General features: G+C 39.6%; 1 protein-coding gene across 2 annotated transcripts in view; it reads right to left on the bottom strand.

The window, feature by feature from the left end:
• GLB1 (galactosidase beta 1) overlaps positions 1–23026 on the bottom strand; it is an 81576-nt gene that overhangs the window by 44023 nt on the left and 14527 nt on the right. For both annotated transcript variants that reach the window (XM_069086131.1, XM_069086132.1), the window contains exons 2-6: positions 17630–17793; positions 13330–13480; positions 12165–12225; positions 8704–8798; positions 617–797 (exon numbers count right to left, since the gene is read on the bottom strand). In XM_069086131.1, coding sequence (XP_068942232.1) covers positions 617–797; positions 8704–8798; positions 12165–12225; positions 13330–13480; positions 17630–17793 — 652 coding nt within the window. The remainder of the gene's footprint in view (positions 1–616; positions 798–8703; positions 8799–12164; positions 12226–13329; positions 13481–17629; positions 17794–23026) is intronic.

Below are 23026 nucleotides of genomic sequence, written 5' to 3' on the forward strand. Positions count from 1 at the left end.
ACCAGAGACTTAAGCCCATTTGCCTTAGTTTCCTCAACTGTTAAATGGAAAAATAATAATACATATACTTACAAGGTTTGTTCTGAAAATCAAATGAGATGATAAAATTGTACAGTGCTTAATACAATGCCATAGAAGACACCATATAAATGCTAGCTTTGTTGTTCAGTCATTTTTTACTTTTCCTGACCCCATTTGGGGTTTTCTTGGCAAAGATACTGGAGTAGTTTTTCCATTTCCTTCTCCAGCTCATTTTACAGATGAGGAGACTGAGGCAAACAAGGTTAAGTGACTTGCCCAGGATCATATAGCTATAAGTGTCTGAGGCCAGATTTGAAATCCTGACTCCAGACCTTGAACTCTATTTATTGTAATTTTTAACTAAGGTGATATATGTGAAAGCACTTTGTAAATCCTAAAATACTGCAGAAGGAGAATGCACTGTTTATTATTCCATTAGCTCTTTCTTGAAAAGATGGATGAGAAGTTATGTCTTGCTGTGCATCTATAAAAGAAACACAGAATAACTATCCTCATGGTGTATGACCTGGGAGAAAGCCAGAACACCCCAGCACCCCTGGCTCCGATTGTGCTGCTTGTTAATATGGCCACTCACCTGTTCCAAAGTCTACCGTCGCATAAATACCCTGCAGAGCCCCACACTTTAAGTACTCTTCACTGGCCCCATCGGTGCTGAACAGAACCACATCTTTCCCCAGGTGTTGGCGGAAGAGGTTTAGGAGGAAACGGAGGTAGTTATAATCACAAGAAAAGTAGCTTCCATATTCATTTTCAACCTGTGAATTACATGAGAAGAGAAAAACCATCATGACCCTCTGGAAATTGACCATCTTGGTCCAGGACATTCCAAGTCACATTGTGAGGGATGAACAATGGACAGCCCATGTTTCCACTGATATCCAGAAAATTAAGGGAACTCAGGCTTAGAATATGCAAACTTCCCACCCCATGAGTATGGGGAATAAATATTTGGCAAATAACTATATTAACCTATTGAAACATTCTAAAATTAATAGAGTTTGTTAAAAAATTAACATTTAATAACGATGCTGTGAAATTTTATCTGAATAAAATTTTTTTCTAATGAAAAAGTAATCTCTATTTAATTTTTTATGTGCATATATACACATGGTAGCCTTTAGAATTTATTTCCTCTCATATAAGATAAAGGACATAGAGAGACTTTACTGAAAGTTAAGGCGCATGGGGACCAAGAACAGTTGGAAACCCCTGATCTAGAAGAAGGCCCAGGGAAGGCTGAGTGAACTTTCTAAGGACAGGAAGTAGATAATGGTTGTATATGGTGGATGGGAATGGATGCATTGCCATATTAATAGATTCCATTTGCATCTAAGTTCCTCAAAACCTGAGGTTCAACTAAATATTGATTTTTTTTTAATTTATCTTTTCTTTTCTTGTACCTTAAGCCCCAAAAAGTTTCATAAGTAATCACTTTCCTAGGGAAATAAATCCTTGGGCAAATACTTTCATGTTTTGCTATTTTAATGCTTCTAAGAATACAAAAGCTATCACATGAAATACAACTTTTCAAAAAGTTATGGGACTTTCAAACATAACTTCCAATCTAAGAAAAGAAGATAACTGAGGCTTACAAAGACAGGATGGCATTAGGTTAGTGTCTTTTCTTACAAGCTATCATTAACACTTGTTTAACTTTCTGTTCCTAGTCTATCAATTCACTTATCACTGATGAATCCACAGAGGGGCTTTCTTAAAAATCTGAGGACCACAAATTTTTAAAAATATCTTGGAAGCTATTTTAAAATAACTAGTTTCCTTTGTAAGCATATGTATTTTATTCTATGCATTCAAAAACATTCTTCTAGAGAGGGATCTATCTATAAGCTTCACTAAACTCCCAAAGAGGTCTGTCCATTGACACACAAAAATACAAAAAAAAGAACCCTCAATATATTATAGCAAGGAAAGAGCCTCTTCTCTGTAGAGGACCACTAATCCACCAAAAAAAAAATTTTTTAAGGGGGGACGGTTTCCTAAGTGAATAAGTCTTTTCTTTTTAGGAGGAAACAAAATATTCCACACTAGCCTACTCTTTAGATTAGGAAGAGACAACATAAAATTCTACTTAATAGATTATAACAAATAATTTTGAAAAACATGCTTTGGTCCTCTCCTATGGCTGGTTAAAGAAGAGAGATGGCCATGAGGTGAGGAAGGCTAGAAAAAAAAGTGGGGGCAAAAGAAGCAATAAACGATACCACAAGGGAGGCAGGAAGACAGAACTAAGAGACATGGAGTGAAACACACACACATACACACACAGAATAAAAACAACACATATCAACACTCTCTCAGTGACAAGGATTTGATGAAGTATAAAGTCTAACTTAAAACTAAAGGATTCCATCATAAAGACTTAAAATACTTACTCTCACAACTATAAAGAAAAAGAGGGTTACCATCTCCTGAAACTTGGTACCTTAGGTCAGATGAAATGATAGATCTTGGAGGACTTTCACTTCTTCACAATCTCAAGAACTGAAAGGAAGCCAACTCATCTAACCCATAGCAGAGCAAGAATTCGACCTGACCAGAGATCACTCGGTCTTTGTTCAAAGGTTTTCAATGAGAGGGAAGCCATATTTCCCCCTGGAAGCCCATTTCACTGTTGCATAGCTCTGAAGAGTTAAGAAATGTTTCCTAACATCAAAACTAAAACAGCCTCTTGGCAATTTCTACTCACTGTTTCTACTTCTGCCCTCTGGGGCCAAAAAAAATAATTCTAAGTCCAATCAATAAGAATTTGTTAAATTCTAAGTCCAATCAATAAGCATTTATTAGGTGCTTACTGTGCTAACTACTGGGAATGCCAACGGAAGTAAAAACAGTTCCTGTCCTCAAGGAACTGACATTTTAATGGGGGAAGATAATAAATAAATGTAAGCTGAAAAGTGGGAGGCCCATTCTTCTTCCCAATACAAGTCTTCAAACATCTGAAGACAGTCATCATTTCCACCCCATGTCTTCTCTTTTCCAGTTTAAACGTCTCCAGCAACCTCAATCATTCCTCATACAGTAGGAACAAGAGGGCCCTTCTCCATCCTGATTGCTTGTCCTTGGATGTTCTCTAACTAAACAATATTATTCCTAAAACATGGATCTAAGAACTAACCCTAACACCCCAGAAGTAGTCTGACCAGGGCAGACTACAGCAAGACTATCAATTCCCTAGTCCCTCTGGGACACCATCCCTCTGCTGATGACCAATTATGCATGATTCCAGAGGACTGATGATAAATTATGCTATCCAATGGCTGATGGAAAAAATATGCAAAATAAGACATAAAATTTTAAGATATGATCAACAAAGGAATTTGTTTTACTTTAACCATTACCATTTGTTGTAAATGTTTCATTTTTTTCAATATGAGGGAGAAAGAAATATTTATTCATTTAAAAATTAATATAATATCGAATCAACCTTGATTACTATATCACTCTGTTGATTCATAATAAGCCTGCAATTCATTAAGACCCACCTCGATCTTCTGCAAAAGAACTCCTCTCTAGGCATAACTCCCCCATCTTGTATGCAGGAATTTTCTTGAATTAAAGAAATTATAATTTATAATTTATTAGATTTGGCCCACTGTTCTAGCCTATTAGCATCTTTTTGGATTCTGAATCCAACATCTAGCATCATCCATCTATTCTTCCCAGCTCTGTGTCATCAGCAATTTTAATAATCACACTCTACACCTTTTTCTAAGACACTGATTAAAATGTCCCACATTACAGGGCCAAGCACAGACTTCTGGGATACTCCACTGTAGACTTCCTCCAAAGAGGCCATGGAATCACTCATAATAACTCTTTATATCTAGCCCCTCCACTGGCTCCTACTTCAGTTGACCAAGCTATTTATTGACTAGCCTACATTTCCCCATATTGTTTACAAGCAGAGCCTTGAGAGATGCCAAACACTTTGCCAGCATCTAAGTAAAGTATAAAGTTAAGTCTCATTATCAATACAAGTTGGAGTTTTCAAAGAGGCACTGGTCTATGGAAGGACTGATATGACCAAGTGGCTACTGAGTCACCATAAGGTGGGAACAGTTTGGTTAACGTGCCAACAGCCTAATTGTGTTGCTGAATGAAGACAGAAAATCATGCAACTGTTCTGACTGGGTCCTCTACAAATTTATCTTATACAACCTTAACTGGGCTCTCACTGCTGCTAGGCAATCTCTCTATACTTCCCTTATCCACTCACTATCCCACTCTCCACAGTGGCTCTTCCAAATCTCATTCCTTCTCAAACCACCCATGGTTCTCCCTGCCTACACTCTCTCAGCTGAGAAGCTTGACTCATATTTTATAAAAAAAAAAAAAAAAGTGAGGTCATTAGCCATGAACTCCCTCTTCTTCCTCATTTCCTGTCACTCAGGTGCTTCTACCATTCTTTCCTCCTTCACCTATGTCTCACATGATGAGGTGGCCTTACTCCTTACCAAGGCTAAATCTTCTACCTGTTCAATCAATCCCATTCCATCCTGTCTTCCCCAGCTATATTTATATAGATTCCAGAACCCCTGCATCATTCCCATCCCTTCACTTATGTACAATCCCTCCTTCTCTACTGGCTCACTTCCTACTGATACAAACATGCCCATGTCTTCTCCATCCTGACACCTCTTCTTTGATCTTTTCATCCCTGCTGACCATTGTCCCATGTTTCTTCTGTTCTCTGTAACTAAATTCCTCCAGAATGCCCTTTTCCAATTCTTGTCTCTATTTTCTCTCTCTTTTCACTATCTTCTTAACCCCTAACAAGCCGGCTTCTGACCTCATCAATCTGAGGAACCTGCTCTCTCCAAAGTTCCTTAGCTCCCAAATCCAATGGCCTTATCTCAGTCTTCACCCTCCTTGACCTCTCTGCCACTATTATCATTATTCATCACTCTCTCCTAGATACTTCCTTCTCTTCTAGGTTTTCAGGACACCACTCTCTTTGTTCTCCTACTTATCAGACCACTCCTTTTCAGTTTCCTTTGCTCAATCCTCATCCAGATAACTCTTCAACCCCTAACTATAGATGTCCCCCAAGGTTCTGTCCTGGCCCCTCTTCTCTTTTCCTTCTAAATTACTTTATCTGATGATCATATCAGCTCCCATGAATTTAATTACCATCTCTATGTTGATAATTCTTCAACTTACCTATCCTGCCCTAACCTTTCTGCTGACTTTCAATCTCACATTTCCAACTGTCTTTCAGATATCTCAAACTGGGTGTCCATCAGATATCTTAAAATCAACATGTCCAAAATAGAATTGATTATCTTTTCCCCTAAATCCTCCCCTTCTCCTTTCTTCTCTATGACTATTGAAGAAAACCTCATTCTCGCAGTCCCTCAAGAATCTAAAATAAGAATCTAGGTGTCCTCCATCCTCTGTTTCTCTCACCTTCCTCACCACATCCAACATGTCACAACAACACTGCCTCCAGTAGTGTAATAGGACCTCATTACCTGAAGCTTAGATTACTGAAATAACCTAGGGGTGGTCTGCCTGCCTCCAGTCTTTTTGTCCTTAAATCCATCCTTCAATCAGCTGCCAAAGTAATTTTCCTAAATCTCAGGTACAATCATGTCACACGCCCCAACCTCAATTCAATAAATTCCAGTGCTTTCCTGCACCCATTTCCAGGTCAAATACAAAATCCTTTGTTTGGTATTAAAAACCCTTCATAACCTACCCCTCCACCCACCACCTTTCCAGTTATCTTACACTCTTTGGTCCAGTGACACTGTCCTCTTAGCTATTCCCTGAATGAGACACTCTTCTCAGCTCCAGCCATTTTTCTCTCACCATCCCCTATTCCTGGAACACTCCCTCCTCTACATCTCCACCCACTCCCCTCCCTGGCTTCCTTTAGATCCCAACTAAAATCCTATCTTCTACAGGAAGTCTTTTTCAACCTCCCTTAATTCTAGTGCCTTCTCATTTTAAAATATGTTATCCTGTAGGTAAGTTTGCTTATACATATGTTTGCTTCTTGTCTCCCCCATTAGACTGTGAGCTCCCTGAGGGCAAGGACTGTCTTTTGCCTTTTTTTGCATCCCCAGAATTTAGCACAGTGCCTGGAACAAAGTAGGGACTTGATAAATGTTTATTGATTGACTAACTCAGCAATCACTGACCAGCAAAATGTCAATGGACTTTCTGAAATAGTAACAATAATGATGATAACGTTGACAAGGACTCCAAGGAGGAACAGATTCTGTTGTGATCTCAGAGGTGAAATTTCAGTAAATTTATCTTAATCATAATTGCTTCCTGTGTAACTGACAAGACAACCACAGAGTCAGTGGGCTAAATGTTTACCTTATCCCACTAGGTTGATTTTTCTGATCTGAGTCAATTCTGGCTGGGCTCTGCCATGAAAGGCAGTCCATAATCACCAGGACTTTGTATTACCAGACAACTTAAGCCCTGAACTCTCAGGGTGAAGACAATGTGGTCCTTCTCAACCTCCTGATCTGAATGGGCTATCAGACTTGTGAAAGTCTAAGTCATCTCAGTTATCCTGTACACCAGGAACATCCCCTTAAGTCTCTCCCCAAATCTCCCTCTTTGAATCTGATAGCCTCCAGCCTCCTCTGATGCGGGAGTTACTTATCACCCTAAATCTGCTGGGGAATGAACAAACACTGGAGGAAATTTCAAGGAGAGGCTGAAAACCTCTACTAGATTCTGTAGAGTTCATAATGATTTATATCTCTTAGGGGTTTCAATAACAATGTGGTGGGGAAGCTGTGGGGAGAAACTGAAAGTGATTTAAAAGGTAGAAACAGGGGCTAAAGAAAAAGAACAGATAAAGAAAGCCAGACTACAAGATAAAGTAAGAGGGGATAAGAGACTGAAGGAAAGACCAGGGAGGAGATTCTAAGGAAAAGCACCCCAAAAGTCCCTCAATCTTAGTCATATAAACCAGGTCCTATAGGCTCATGGGGCGACAGTAATGTTCACCAAACCATGAGCTGGCCCACAGCAACGTTACTGGGTTTTCATTTTGAAATCCAGGCTGTGATTTTTTTTTTTAATGTAAAGCGGTCTGATCTGTCCTTACCACCAATACCATTTATCAGATGCCCTCCGATGAGAAGCAAGAATTTTACAGAAAATAGAAGAGGAGGAAAAACAGAGAAGATATAAGAAAGAAATCGAGAAATAGAAAAGAAGTAATAAATTGTGTAATAAATGGAAAGAACAATTGATTCTGCCATCAGAGCACCTAGGTTCAAATTCTGCTTCCAATGCTCACTGCAAGACCTTGAGCTTCTGAACTGACGTGATTATGCCCAGTTGTAACTGCTTTCAGAACAAACTCCCTGCATCGTCATTCTTTCCACTTTAGCTTTTTCTTAATACAAAATATCTTTTTGTTGCATTTTGTTGTATGCTCTTTTTTTGTATTTCTTTATCATCTGGTAAAATACCATGGCATAGTGAATAGAGAGCCCTGAACCTGGGGTGGGGAAGGCTGGGTTCAGATTCTTTCTCTGATGTTTATTAATTAGATGATCTTTCTCTAAACCTCCATTCCCCCTTCTTTTTTCTTTAGCCCGTTTCTCCCTAAATCACTTTCAGTTTGTCCCCACAGCTGCCCCGGCACATTGTTACTGAAACCCCTAAGAGATATAAATCATTATGAACTCTACAGAATCTACTAGAGGTTTCTGGCCTCTCCTTGAAATTTCCTCCAGTGTTTGTTCATCCCCATTTAGGAGCTTTGGGAACTCAATTTCTTCATCTGTAAAATTAAAGGGTTAGACTCTATGCCAGCTCTAAATCCTAAGAGGCTATGGAGGAAAAAAAAAAAAGAAAAAAGAAAAAAAACACTTGTCCCTTTCTATTTTCTGTTACACAGAATCTTAGGATTTAGAGTTCAGATGGATCTCAGAAATAATTTAGTCCAATCCCTTTATTTTAAGGATGAAGAAACGGCATCAGAGAGACTAAATGAACTGGAAAGCAGTAGTGATGTGGGATGGTGGGTAGAAAGTTGTTGGGAGTCACAAAGTCCTGGTTTCAGGTCCCACCTCAAACTTGGGACAAGTCACTTAGCTATTTCTGAATTTCCATTTCCTCATCTATAAAAGGGGGCTAATAATTTAACTATAGTACCTCCCTCACAAGACTGCTGTGAGGATCATGAAGCAACATACACAGAGCACTTCTATGAGGACTTTGATCATCATTACAACATGCTGTAAGTGATGATATTGTTTCAGAAAGTAACAATATGGTTGCTTTACATACACTGTGTCCCTTTGGGCTTTCACAAGAACTCTGTTAGGTAGATGCTATACCATTAGCCCTATTTACAGATGGGAAAATAGAGGCTCACAGAAAGATCATTCAATTAATAAACATCAGAGGAAGAATCTGAACCCAGGCCTTCCCCACCCCAAGTTCAGGACTCTCTATTCACTATGCCATGGTATTTTGCCAAATGATAAAGAAATAAAACGAAAGAAGTATTTTGCATTAAGAAAAAGTTAAAGTAGAAAGAAGGACAATGCAGGCAGTTTGTTCTGAAAGCAGTTACAACTGGGCATAATCACGTCAACTTGGAAGCTCCTTGAAAGAAAGCGTTTTGGGGGTGCAAATGGGCCTAGAAGCCCCCCAACTCCTTACCTGGACTGTTATAATTGGCCCTCCATTTTGATAGAGGTAAGGCTGCACCTTAGGCAGAAGGATTCCCAACCACTTCTCCACTGCTGCAAGATAATCTGAGAGACAAAAGGAACAAGACACACACAGCTCATCACTTGTGTTTCCAAAATCTTATCACACACAAAAAAAATGTTTAGTCATGTTTGACTCTTTTATGACTCCATTTGGTGTTTTCTTGGCAAAGATACAGGAGTGGTTTGCCATTTACTTCTTCGGCTCATTTTACAGATGAGGAAACTGAGACAGGGAGAGTTAAGTGACTTGACCAGGGTCACACAGCTAGTTTAAGTGTCTGAGGCCAAATTTGAAATCAGGAACATGAGTCTTCCTGAAGCCAGGCCCTGTGCTCTATGCACTATGGTGCCACCTAGCTGCTCCAGAAAAAAAATGAGATCCTCTACCATTTAGACTCTGGAAGAGTTGAAAAATTCATCACCCTTTCTGAACTAGAACTTAACAGATTTTCAGACTCAGCCCAGATGCTGATTTGTTTCATTTGATAGGTGGTGAGTAGTGATCATGATGAGGGGGAAAAAAAGAAGGGAAGGAGAGGGGAAAGGACAGAAGGAAAGAAAGAAAGGGGAGAAGAGAAGATGAGAAGGAAGGGGAGGAAAGGAGAGAGTGGAAAGAAGAGGGGGAGAAGAAGAGAAGAAAGGAGAGGAGAGGATGGGAAAAAGATCAAATAAGATATTAACAAATACAGAAAAAAGCAGTAGGAAGTTCAGAAAGGGGACACAGATGCGCAGAGCAGTTTGTTACAACCATTTTAAATAAAAAAAAACTACAATGTGGGAAATAAAATTTCATCATTTCATACATTCGTTATCTTCCTTTCTGTTCTCTGTATCCTGAAATGTTCATAACTGCTCATCATTGTTAAATTCATAACACAAGACCTTTTAAGTGAAAATGATCACCCTGCAGTCAGTCTGGTGATGAATGAAACAGACGCAGTCCATCACTGGGTCCCTACTCCCAAGCCTTCCACATCTGGCTAACATCTGCCAGAATGTGTACCCTTTGGCACAAGCTAGAGGGTTCAGGGTCACACTGAAGTGTTTTGCTTAACGCTCCTTCTTTGTTACAGAGATGGAGGAGAAGGTCTCATGTGGGCTGGGATTGGACAGTTATTACTGGGGAGTGAAAATATGAAAGAAAAAAATCAAGAAAACATGAAAAATAAAGGAACTCAAGGTCACCGCAAAGAGGCAGAAGTGTGTTATAATAGGGCTTGGTTGTCTGGGGGTTATTTAATATACCACAAGCAAACCGTGTTCCCAGAAGGAGCGATGCCATTGAACAAAAGTTTAACTTCATCCTGTGAAGTAGATAAATGTTAAGCCCCCTCTCTTGTCCTGCTTATCTCTTCCTACCCCCATTAAGGTTCAATTAATATACTCTCTCCTTCCCTCACTCCCTATCTCTCTTTCTCCATCTCTCTTCCTCTCTCTCCCCACCAACCATATATGTTTATATATACATATAGCAGCAATGTGCTAGTAGATGTTTAACAATCAGCTTCGGGGGGGGGGGAGGCGGATAGGCAGGGTATACTGCTATGTTTAATCTGCCTTATTAACATTTTCTCCATCACTTTCTTAAGTCTAGGGAAAATAAACAGTAAATCAAGCCCCATTTGTACCATTTGATGATTTCTAAAGCTTAAAAGGTAAATACTCACACTGAAAATTAAACAATCAGCTCTCATGAGCCAGTATGATTTGGCTTCAGCACAGTCTTGCATCTGTGTGTGTGTGTGTGTGTGTGTGTGTGTGTGTGTGTGTATAGCAGAGAGAGAAGTAACTAGGTGGCACAATGAACAGAAATGTTGGACTTGGAGTCGGGAAGACCAGAGTTCAAATCTCATCTGAGACATTTACTACGTGACCTCTGGGCAAGTCACTTGAACTTTCTCATCTTCAGTTTCCTCATCTGTAAAATGAGCATATAAATAGCACCTGTATCCCAAGGTTGTTGTGGGGATCAAATGCAATAACAGACAAAAGCACTTTGTAAATCTTAAAATGACATATAAATATGAGGTCTCATCCTTAATAATAGACCAAAGACATTATCAGTCAGGAATTTGAGCCTCTGAGGATGAAAAAGCAGCAAAATGGCTCCTGAGAATTGATCACTAGTTATCCTGCACAGCAATTAATCATCACCGGTCGGATAGAAGAGAGACAAACAGTATCATGGGCTCAAGTATTGCTCTGAGAGTTTTCAAAGGCACAGGAGGTACTGTTACCACCACAGAAATCAACACTAGGTAAGTTTCCACTATTGACTTCATTAACTTGATCTTGCCAATGCCTAAGAAAGGCACTCCCTCTTAATGAAGTAGGCATTTGGGGATGGAGGAAAGTGAGAGTGAGAGAGAGAGAGAGAGAGAGAGAGAGAGAGAGAGAGAGAGAGAGAGAGAGAGAGAGAGAGAAAGAAGACAGAGGGAGGGAGAGAATGAGAAACAGAGAGAGAAAAGACAGAGGAGGAGAGACACAGAAGAGAAAGGACAGAGAGAGAGAGAGAATGAGAGATAGATACAGAGAAAGAAAAAGAGAAAGGACAGAGGGAGGGATTGAGAGGGAGAGTGAGGGGAAGAGAGGAAGAGAAGGACGGAGAGAGGGAAAGAGAGGAAGAGAGAATGAATATAGAGAAAGGACAGAGGAAGAGAGAAAATGAGAGACAGAAAGAAAGGACAAAAGAAGAGAGAGAAAGAGAGGAGGAGAGAGAGGGAGGTAGGGGGGAGAGAGAGAGAGAGAGAGAGAATCAATTCTATTAGCTCCATAAGAGTAAGTGTAAATGCTAGATAGGCAAGGTGGCGTAATCTGTAGCAGAGAGAAAGCCGGCCCAGCCTTGAGGTCAGGAAGCCAAGGGTTCACATCTCACCACTGAGAGATATTGACTGTGTGGTCCTGGGCTCTGAGTATTACAGATGCCCTCTATCAATGCAAAGGGTGTTTTCTCATTGGCATCTGGCCAAATACTGTAGATATTATTGTCTTTGGTGAAACTTATTCTATACTTTATCTAGAACTACGTTTCTTAAACTGGGGTCTACAAGCTTGTTTCACGAGTGCTTATTAACTGTGTTTCAGTACTAACTACTGTTTTCCTTGTAATCTTATGTTTTTATTTTATGCCTTTAAACACATTCCTCCAAGAAGGGGTATATAGGCTTCACCAAATCAACCAATGGACACACACATAAAAACAAAAACGTGAAGAGGCACTTATTTAGAGAAAATTTAGAGCCTGGTTATACCTAACTTTTTAAATTCGCTAAGCTTCAAAAAAGGTTCATGTTACCTTGCTCTGCAAAACATGTGAAATTGCTTCTTTCTCTTTTTTTTGGCAGAGGGGGATGGGCGGGGGGGGTGGTCTATCAACAAACCTTTGTTTATCCAATGGTAGTAACTCACCCAAATCAGAAGAACGGAGAACAATTGATTTTTTCTCTAACAGCCAAGCAGGTAAGCCACCCTAGGGTGGAAGAATGAAAAAGATAATTATTTTTTTTAAAGATGTATTGATGGCTTTTGTTTTGAAAATCAGTCATTTATGGACATGACCCCTCCTCTCCTGCCCCTAAAACCCCAAGCACTGACGTTTCCCTAGAAACAAAAGATAAATAGCTAAGTCAAAACAACCAAGAATATGAGTCCTCCACCCTTCTGCCAAGAAGGGAAGAGAAAGTTATGCTTCATGAACTGTCTTCCAGGACCAAGATAAATCAGAGTTCAGCTCCTCTTACCATTCTTTTCATGAACATTATTTAATCGTCATTTCTTTGTAAAGAACCATTTTAATACCCATTTTATAAAATTGAAATAATAGAAAGACTTCTTTAGTCTAAAACTTTTTTCAACAAGATAAACTCTTATGAGTGTATGCTTCTCTATAATAATTTTTAAACGGTTTATTAAGAGGCAGCAAGGGGAAGTGGATAGTGTCCTGAGCTTAGGATAGGAAAGACTTGAGTTCCAAATTCCTATTGACACATATTGGTTGTGTGACCCTGGGCAAGTCACTTAACATTCTCTGGGTCTCAGTTTCCTCATTTGTAAAAATGGGGATAATCATACCTATAATAATACCTACCTTCCCAGAATTGCTAGGAAACTTTAATGACCTAAACTGTTAAAAAGAAGGGGCCATTTGTTATTATGTTTGCCAGCAATTTAAATGAAGGGACATATAATAAGAAATCAATTCATTTTTCCCAGTTTTCTTTCTTCATTCTATCCTCAACACAGGCATTCATCTATTTGCTGATAGGAAACTAACTTCTGCCAGGCAAGACTCAACATGGCATTCATTTAATATATTTTTATTTATTTTGTTAAATACTTTCCAATTACCTGTAAAAAAATTCTCAACATCCATTTTCAAAAATTCTGAATGCCAAATCTCTTCCTCCCTCCTGCTCCTCCCCCATCCCTTGGGAAAGCAAGAAATTTGATGTACATTATACATGCGTAGTCACGCAAGAGATATTTCCATATTAGCCATGCTGCAAAAGAAAACACACAACTAAATATGTAATTCAGCATGACAGAACAGAAGCTCTCTGCAGGGATCACTTACCATGTCCCACTCTGCACAGATGTAAGGTCCTGGTCTCAGTATAACTAACAGTCCAATCTCATGAGCAAGCTGCAGGAAATACTCCAAATCTTGATCACCTGAGAACTGATAGAGTCCAGGAAGGGGTTCATGGAAGTTCCAGGGCACATATCTGGCAAGACAAAAACATGTTCTTCTAAAGCATTTGAACAAACACATTTGAACAAACACATTTTCACACCTACTTTTGTTTAGTCATTACTAAGTTTAAAAAAAAAAACAACGGAGGGAGAGTGGTTAATTACAAGAGTATCTTATATTCAAGACAAGAAGCCTAAAACTTCCTACAAGAAGGAATCCAGATCCTGAAAGAGACATGTAGATGTTTGCTTTTCTTTTAAATCTTGCTCCATAAGGTAGTCTTTCAGTTTTCATAAAGAAAGCTATTTTAAGAAGACAATTCCAAAAGACTCATGATGGAAATGCTATCCACATCCAAAGAAAGAACTATAAATGTCTGAACTTAGATCAAAGCATACTATTTTCACTTTTTGCTGATTTTTTAAAGTTTTTCTTTCTCGTGGTTTTTTCCTTTTTGTCCTGATTCTTCTTTCATAGCATGACTAATGTGGAAATATGTTTAACTTGTGTACATGTATAGCCTATATCGGATTGCTTGCTGTCTTGGGGAGGGGGAAGGAAAGGGAAAAATTTGGAGCTCAAAATCTTACAAATATGAGTGTTGAAAATAATCTTTACATGTAATCGAGAAAAATACTATTAAGTGCAAGAAAAAATAAAAAGATTTAATTTTTTTTTAAAGTTTGAGGGAAAGGCTTTTAAAAAAAAGCTTTATTTTGGAAAAAAGAAATTAGATTTGCTCTAGAAGTGGAAGCCCTGCTAGAGATGTATTGTTCATTCAGTATGTTCATTCAGAATTGGAAGGCAGCTAGGTGGGTCAGTGGATAGAATGCTAGACCCGGGTCAGAGAGACCCAAGTTCAAATCTATCCTCAGATACTTGCTAGCTGTGTGACCTTGGGCAAGTCATTTAACTGCTGTCTGCCTTGTTTTGATAGACCCTACCTTCCAGGGCTCAGTGTTGCTGTGAAACTGTGATGAGACAATGTTTGTCAAGCATATTTTTTTGCATGCTTCTGAAATGTCTAAATGGCTTCTTAAATAAAGTGCATAAATACCTACAAGGTTGCAAACCTAGCTGAAGCATCTAAAATGTACTCAATCTTATCAATCATTTGCCCTAGGAAAGGTTATCTTTACAACATCCATTGTACTGAAACTCAATGAGTCTTTTGAAAAGCAGAAATTAACTTCTACACAAAATGCTGCCACCTAGTGCCAATCCTTTAAAATTACAAGTGCCTTGTCATTTGCCTACAGGGGAAGATCCATGAATATTGCAAATTCAGCTTCATTCCACTGGATCACAAGATTTAGAAGTGGAAGTATCTTCAGATAATATCTAGTACAATTTACTACATAAATGAAGAAACTAAGGAACCCTGGTTATTTTTTTTAATGTCTTAAGGATTTTGGTATTTTTAGGGCAAATATATAGCACCAGGGTAGTAAATCTGCAGTCTCAAGGGAACATGTGGCCTACTAGTCCTCAAGTGTGGCCTTTTGACTGAATCCAAACCTCACAGAGCAAATCCCCTTAATAAAATGTCTTTCAAGGTTCTATGTAGGTATAACTTAATATGTTAGCTATGAGAATAATTTGTTATTATTATTCTTAGTTCAAATCTAGCCTTAGACATTTACTAGCTGTGTGATCTTGGGCAAGTCACTTAACCCTGTTTGCCTCAGTTTCCTCATCTGTAAAATGAGTTGGAGAAGGAAATGGCAAACCACTCCAGTATCATTGCCAAGAAAACCCCAAATGGGGTCACAAAGAGCCAGATATGACTGAAAACGACTAAAATTATTACTATTTGGTATTAGTAATAATAGTTAGTATTTACACAGTACCTTACGGTTTGCAAACCTTATTTCATTTGGTCCTCACAATAATACTGTGATTGTTGTACTATTATAATGAGACTTGAGGTGGTTAAGTGGCTTGTTGAAAATCACTGTCTGAGACAGGATTTGAATTCAAGTCTTCCAAACTCCAAGTCTAGTTTCTTATCTACTGCACCACACAGCTGGCTTCATAATTCCTGAGGGTATTTCTTGCTCCTTGGTTCTCAATTTGAAAAGGAAAAGAGACCTAAAATCTTTGTCTTCGAAACAATTAGGATGAACCATTTTCTTAAAAGGAAATCTTTGATGAGGGGGAGGAGGGAGAAATGACTGGTTCAGAATGTACCGGAAGCATACTGGTAGACACTTTAGCTTGATAATCATCCCTCTCAAGGCAGCAGTGCTGGCTCTAACTTTCTTTTTAAAATATATTTTTATTTATTTCAGTAAATATTTCTCAATTACATTTTTTTTTAAATTTAACATTCATTTTTTTAAAATTCTCAGTTCCAAATTCTCTCCCTCCCATCCCTCATCTACCCCTTGAAAAGGTAAGCAATGTGATATTGATTATACATGTGGGGTTTTTTTGTTTGTTTTTTGCTTATTGGGGTTGTGACTTGCCCAAGGTCACACAGCTAGTTTTTGTGTTAAATGTCTGGGGCCCAATTTGAACTCAGGTCCTCCTGACTCCAGGGCCAGTGCTTTATTCACTGCACCACCTAATCATCCTCTTGATTATACATGTGAAGTCATGCAAAACATATTTCCATATTAGCAATGTTGCAAAAGAAAACACACAAAAAACCTCCTGTAAGAAAAATAAAGAAAATGAAAAAAATTATATACTTCTATCTATACTCAGAGTTCATCAGTTCTCTCTCTGGAGGTAGGTAGCATTTTTCATCATGGGTTATTTGCAATTGTCTTGGATCATTCCGGCTCTAACTTTCGTCAAGCCCTTGTGCCAGGTACCTTTCTATTCCCCCACCTTTTCAAGCTTCCTTTTATGGGTTACCTTCCCTCCTCAGAAGGTAAGCTTCTTTAGGGCAGGGACCATCTTTCTGCTAGTATCTGTATTCTCAGAGCTTAGCACAGGGTCTGACACATAGTTGGTGCCAAATAAATGCATGTTAAATTGAACTATTGAAATCACATCTCTTTTAAGAGCTTTGTGCCACAGACTAGGTGACAAATTTTTTTTTAATAGCTTCCCTATCTATGAACATGGGGATAAGAACACTAGAATTTCTGTACAGTCATAGGACTGTTTTTGCTGAATTTGAGCACTAAGCACATGTATTTTAAGGGATATTGAGATTGGCCAAGAAATGCCTGAACCACCTTCTATCCAGTGGCTTTGGACGGCAAAGTCATTCAGCCTCTTGCCTCCGTACAAGGGTCATGGAGGTGGGCGATTCATTGGATACAGGGCTTTCTCCAGTGAATTATCTCAGTTAACCACCAGCCTCTGGACTTTTTTTCATGCCATATCTTTAAAAGTCATCAATACTGATAATCAGCACTGCTAAAGTCAGGGCTGATGTTTCAGCTGAGCTTCCTGCCCTGTTAAGCACTATACTAAGAGAGAAGGAGAAGGAATTAATAGGGATAAAGGAGATATTCAGTGTCTCTACTGGAGTCTTTTCCAAAGGTGATGACCTGGTTAGTCCTAGACCAACAGGAAGGAAAGGGGATAAGGGCAAAGGAGAAGTGGGAATCATCTCAGTACTCTCCCCCCACCCCCAACCAGAGCAATTTCCCCAAATATGCCAGGTCTAGACAATATTAACAAACCACTGTTAAGCACCTACATGTCAGGACTGGCAAGGGACACAAAGACAGAAGCTTACATTCCAGGACCAAACTGAGGGTCAGGAAGATCTGTACTTAAGTCCTTTCTCTGATACATGCTAACTTCCTTTTTCCCTTGTGTGTGGCCATGGGCAAGTCACTTAACCAAGGGCCCAGCCAACTTTCTAGGACAAGTTGCAGAAAAATACAATGGTGGATAAAGTTTACACATTGGGAATTCCTGACACTGATGAAATCACAGGTCTAGATTATATTTAGAAAATAATAATAACCATGACAATATTATCTAGGCTTAGTGACTAAAGTTTGAGATAAGGAAAAGTAGTTGGCAACAAAAAATAAAATATACCCCCCAAAAAACCCCTATCCCTACTTGATATTTCTAAGTCATACTCTTGACCAATCAACCCTTCTTTTCAAGCACTCAAGGGCCAACTTTAGGATTGCTTCTTTCTATGGGATCCCAAGGCCAGCCTTAATTCCCAATTCCAACCTCATCTCAGAAGTATGCAGTGACTCACGTTTGAATGGCATTGAGCCCTGCCATCCTCATCTTGAGAAGGCGATCTTTCCAGTAGAAACGAGGTATGCGGGAATAATGGATGCTCCCAGAGATGTAGCGGAATGGCTTGCCATCCTTGAGGAACCGGTCCCCCTCATAGTCTATCTCAAACGTTCTGTTTGCCTGTATAAAACAACGAACATGTGTGTGAATTTGTCCATTCAAGTCATTTTAAGACAAAATTCTATCAGAATCAGAACCTGACTGTTGCTTTTCAACCTTCTGGAGTTGGCAGAAACTGCTGGTAGCTTGGAATAAAAACATATAGGGACCTTTATCTAAAAATACCAAATTTATCTGTGATCTAAAACAAGCTTAATTAACAAAGTGACAAGTGGGTTTTTTTCCTTTTTCCAAACTAGAGACCCCACCAATGTAAAACTAGAATAAGACAGATCAATGAGACCAAAGGGCAAAAAGGCCTCTCATCCTTTGTAGTATAGGGCAAGGGGGTCCATGATACTCAAATTCTATCTGCAGATGGGTAGCACATAGAGCACCTATGATCAAGTGCCAGACCCAGAGTCAGGGTGATATGAGTTCAAATCCCTTCTCCAGCACGTCACCAGCTGTATAAGGGACAGCAGGGCATAGGATCAGAAATTTATTGATGGAAGGGACCTCAGATACCAAATGAAAGGAACCAGATTACAATGTAACTGGGCAATGTTTAACAAAATAAATAAAAATACAACACAAAATAATGTTAATTTGTGGTGTTCTAAGTCAATGTTCCTATATGAGTTTGACTAGACTCTAGTCCAGCCCCTTCATTTTGCAGGGGGAAAACACAGGCCCACAGAGGTTAAAGTAATCTGCCCAAGGTCTCCCAGGTAGAAACAGGAAGGATTTGAACCCAAATATTCTATTTCTTCATCTCTAAAATGAACAAAATGGACTTGGTGGCTTCTTAAGGTCCCTTCCATCTCCAAATCCTATGACCTATGGGAAGATCAACCACAGGCAAATACACCTGTCACTGTGAGACCTTTGCTCAGTAGCTTTCAGGGTCATGTTCATGGCCAGAGGAGAAAATGTTGAAGTGAGAGCTTCCCTAAGACTTAAGGAGCACATACAAGACAAGGTACCCCCACTGTCCTCTAGTGGAGAAAAGCAGAATCACAAAATCCCAGAAACTAGAGGCCCCTGTGGAGTCTAATTTTTTTTTTTTTTTGAGTCCTGAACTCCTTCAACAATCAGCCTGGTGATTTTTAAATGCACAACACAAAATACACAAGAAACTCATATACTAAAATATTCAAAATATTTTTCTGTTTGAAGTTCACTTACCAGAAGTTATAAACCTCTCAATTCTAGGGTAATTAATTGAACGAAATCCCCTCTGTGATTGACCCAACCAATGTGAGCCAACCTTTGTTTCAAAGACCTCGGAAGGAGGGGGGAAGCCAGAGCTCCTCCTGCAACAACCCCATTACAGTGCTGCCTATCTCTGAGCCTTAGGAATTTGATCCCCCTTACCCCAAGGCTCTTGGCAATCCCCCCCCCCCCTCCACACCAATGTTTCTAGGTCTTGCTGTCCAGGGCCAAAATGAACACATCTGACCCCTTTTTGCCATCCTAGCCCTTCAAACAATAAGACTGCCACAACGTCCCCCTCTGTCCAGTGTTCCATGCAATTTTTCTATTCATGGTAACCCTATTCTAGAAGCTTTTGATGTCCTTCCTAAATTACAGTCCCCAGAACAGAACAGCATGAAAAAAGTTCCGAAAAATTATCACCTTTCTATTCTTGGAAACTACATTTATCTAGTATTTCCCTCCTTTTAAAATTATGAACTTAAACATCAAGAGACCTCAATATTTCCATATACAAGGGAAAGAAAGAGCCTTGTGCCTAAAACTGAACTATTGGATATATTAAATTTAATGTTTAATTTATTTATTAGACTATATTAAATTTAACAGGATCAAATGCACCTCTTGACGGTGGGTCAGACTGACTTTCTTGGCTGCCATACCCTACAGAGAAACTAGAGGGCATCTCTGCATGTATGTTTGTGACAAGAATGGCCAATTGTTCCTCCTATTAAAAAGGAGGATGCTAACAGAGTACTGGCTCTGGAGTTAGGAGGACCTGAGTTCAAATCTAGCCTCAGACACTTGGTCCTTGGTGACTTGGGCAGGTCACTTAACTCTAGTTGCCCTGCTTTCCCCCCCAAAAGGCCAATATGGCCTTATTTCTTTAGGCTTCTGGCCACATCCAGAGCACACGGATCAGCTGCGTAAGACTGGGAGTCAATTAAATCACTTCCAAATTATGCTCACAGCCCATATGATGTATCAAATAAAGCTTGAGTGACTTGTCCAAGGTCACACAGGTATTATGGGGCTTTTAATAAGCATAATTCAGCCAGAATGTGCTCTGACTTCAAACGTACTATAAGGTGAAGCAACAACATTATTGATAACTGGCATTTTTTCCTCTTTAGTCTTTAATGTGAACTGGTTAGACTGGGCATCTGCCGTTGGAAGGTGAAAGGTGGGGACACCAGAAGGATCAGTGAATGCACCTAAGCACAGCCCCCAACTCCAAAGGGATCCTACCCATCCCTTATTTGACCTACTCATGAGTTTCATCAGAGTTACAGCCACTGGGGCTTGCTAAAGATCAGACTGGTGTATTCAAAGCAGGTGCTAGCTCCTTTGCCTACCTCCTTAAAAAGTAACCATATAGCCCCTAATAGCGCCAGGCTACCTGGAGGTCTTGCTGGGTCTGGATGGAAGTGGCACAATATGGTGGAATGCAGAGGAATTCTTGTGTTCTTCCTGAATGACTATGTCCCCCAGTGCTTGTATGCTTCTGATAAATTCAAAGCAAACCCCCAAGTCTTGGGGTTTGTCTCTGTTCCTCGAAATCAGGAACCTGATGAGTCCAGCTTTGCTCAGGGAAACTCTGAAGGATCTTGTAAATTTGCCCAGGAGAGGGCAAAGCCACCTCTTATATTCCCTAAATCTTATTATTGTTCTAAATAAAGTAGCTGTGTGACCCTGACCAAGTCACTTAACCCTGATTGACTTAAAAATTAAAAAAAAAAAACCTTGATCTAGCCCAATCCCTTTATTTTATAGATAGGGAAACTTAGGCCCTGAGAAAGAAAATAACCTGCCCAGGGTCATACAGCTAGTAAATGGCAGAGATGGAGCTTGAACCCAGGCTTTCTGACTCTCATGAAGTCTTCCTGATACCTCCAGGGCAAGGTACTTGCTCTGTGGACTAAGTATTTATTCAATATTTAGCAATATGTATACTATACTATAATATACACTATAGAATACTATTCTAGATGTCTAGAATTTCTAGGACACACCACAGGGGTTGTTGGGGGAAAGAGGATGCCTTTCAGGAGTAAAGTTTGGTTGACAAGGAAGTCAATGAAAGCTAAATGATCTCAATTGAGATGGGGGGGAGGGAAAGAAAGAGGGAAAAAGAAAGGAGAGGAGAGACAGAGAGAGGAAGAGAAGAAAGAAAGAGGAGGAAGAAAAAGGGAAAAAGAGAAAGTGAAGAGAATCAGCCACCAACTAGAGTGCTTCTCCTAGAAGCGGCATTGGTGTGGTAGAAAAATGGGTGAAGTTGGAAATCTGGAGACCTGGGTTCAAATCTTACCTTTTACTTTCACCATATTTCTCTATGGATATCTATATGGAAGGCAAGAAAGAGGAAGAAGGAGAAGGATGGAGGGATGGGGAGAGTGAGAGATGGAGAGAGGGAGGTGGGAAGAGAAAGGGGAAAAGAGAAAGAAGAGACAGAGATATTACTGAGGGAAACACAAGAAAGTATAAGATGTGGCCTCTGGCCTCAGGGTATTTACTCTCTATGGGAAAAAAGAATGTTCACACATAAAGATTACATATTGTTAAGTACCGAATGAATACTTAGTCCACAGAGCAAGTGATATTGGGAGTCCAGTCGCTTGCCCTGGCAGTATCAGTGGGTGTCAGGAAGCCTGGGTTTAAGCACCACTTCTGCCATTTACTAGCTATATGACCCTGGGCAGGTTATTTTCTTTCTCAGGGCCTAAGTTTCCCTATCTATAAAATAAAGGGATTGGGTTAGATCAAGGTTTGTTTTGTTTTTTTTTTTGAGGCAATCAGGGTTAGGTGACTTGGTCATGGTCACACAGCTATTAAGTTTCTGGGGCCAAATTTGAACTCAGATCTTCCTGACTCCAAGTTCTGTGTTCTAGTTCACTGTGCCACCTACCTGCCCCTAAATCACGGGTTATTAAACTGGGGACCATGAACTTGTTTTTCCAAAATATTTTGATAAAACTGCCATTTCAATATCTTTGGTTTCCTGTGTAATCCTATGTATATAATACATTATTCTAAGAAGGAGTCCATAAGGCTTCACCAAATTTCCAAAAGGTTCCATCTAATCTAATAATCTTACATATAACATTTGTAACTTTATATAACAAATTAGAACTGGATAATACCATTTGATAAATGAGGAAGGTGAGGCTTAGAGAAAGAGATGTGCCCAGGGTTACAAGTGTGTGACGCTTAGAAGCAGGCTGAGGACCCCCTGGAGGAGGTGGTCTCTAAGTATAAATATCAGGATAATGTTGAGAGCCTCCAAGGACTGATTACCGAAATGTCCATTATTCTTCACCAGAGCACCTGATGAGCAATATTTGGAAGAAGGGGCCCAGAGGACTGAATTCCAGGTGGGAATGGGAATGAAGTGTGTTTTGAGAAATAAGCAGAGGCTCCCAGATGGAGGCAGGAAGGAACAGAACTCTCATGATAGAGATTGGAATGGAGGGTCCTGCTAGTTTGGGGATGGGGGGAAGAGGGGAAGGAGTCTTGATGCCAAGTAAAGGAATATGCCCATTATTGAAAGGAAGTACTCATTTTTCAATAAGATACAATAAAAGCTGGGCCTCTGGGAGATTGATCATCTGGTGAACTGGAGTGGGGAACGAAGGGATCAATTAAGAAGTAATTAAAATAATCATGGTAGAAAAAATAAAGTCTTGAACTAAGGTGGTGACAATAGAAAGGGAGAGGGATAGATATAAAACATCTCAAAAGAACGATACAATAATTCACATTTATATAAGTATGGTTCACAAAAAATATCTACATAAAAACTCTGTACAGTGGGAGCTATCATACCCATTTCACAGATGAAGAAATTAAGGTTCACATGGGTTAAGGTCAGATAGCATCTGAGACACAGTTTGAAGCCAAGTGTTCCAAGTCTAAGTATAATATAGTATTGACTATACCACATGCCCTGAGTTCCCATCAGTAATGGGAGAGAGGGAAAAGGAACATTCAAAAATGACTCTCATGCTCCAAGTCTGGTTTACAGGGGGAAAAAATGGTGTCA

This window comes from Petaurus breviceps, unplaced genomic scaffold (assembly GCF_028583685.1).
Source record: "Petaurus breviceps papuanus isolate PSGF00001 unplaced genomic scaffold, PetGlider_PUasm1.0 178, whole genome shotgun sequence".
Lineage (NCBI taxonomy): Eukaryota > Metazoa > Chordata > Mammalia > Diprotodontia > Petauridae > Petaurus > Petaurus breviceps.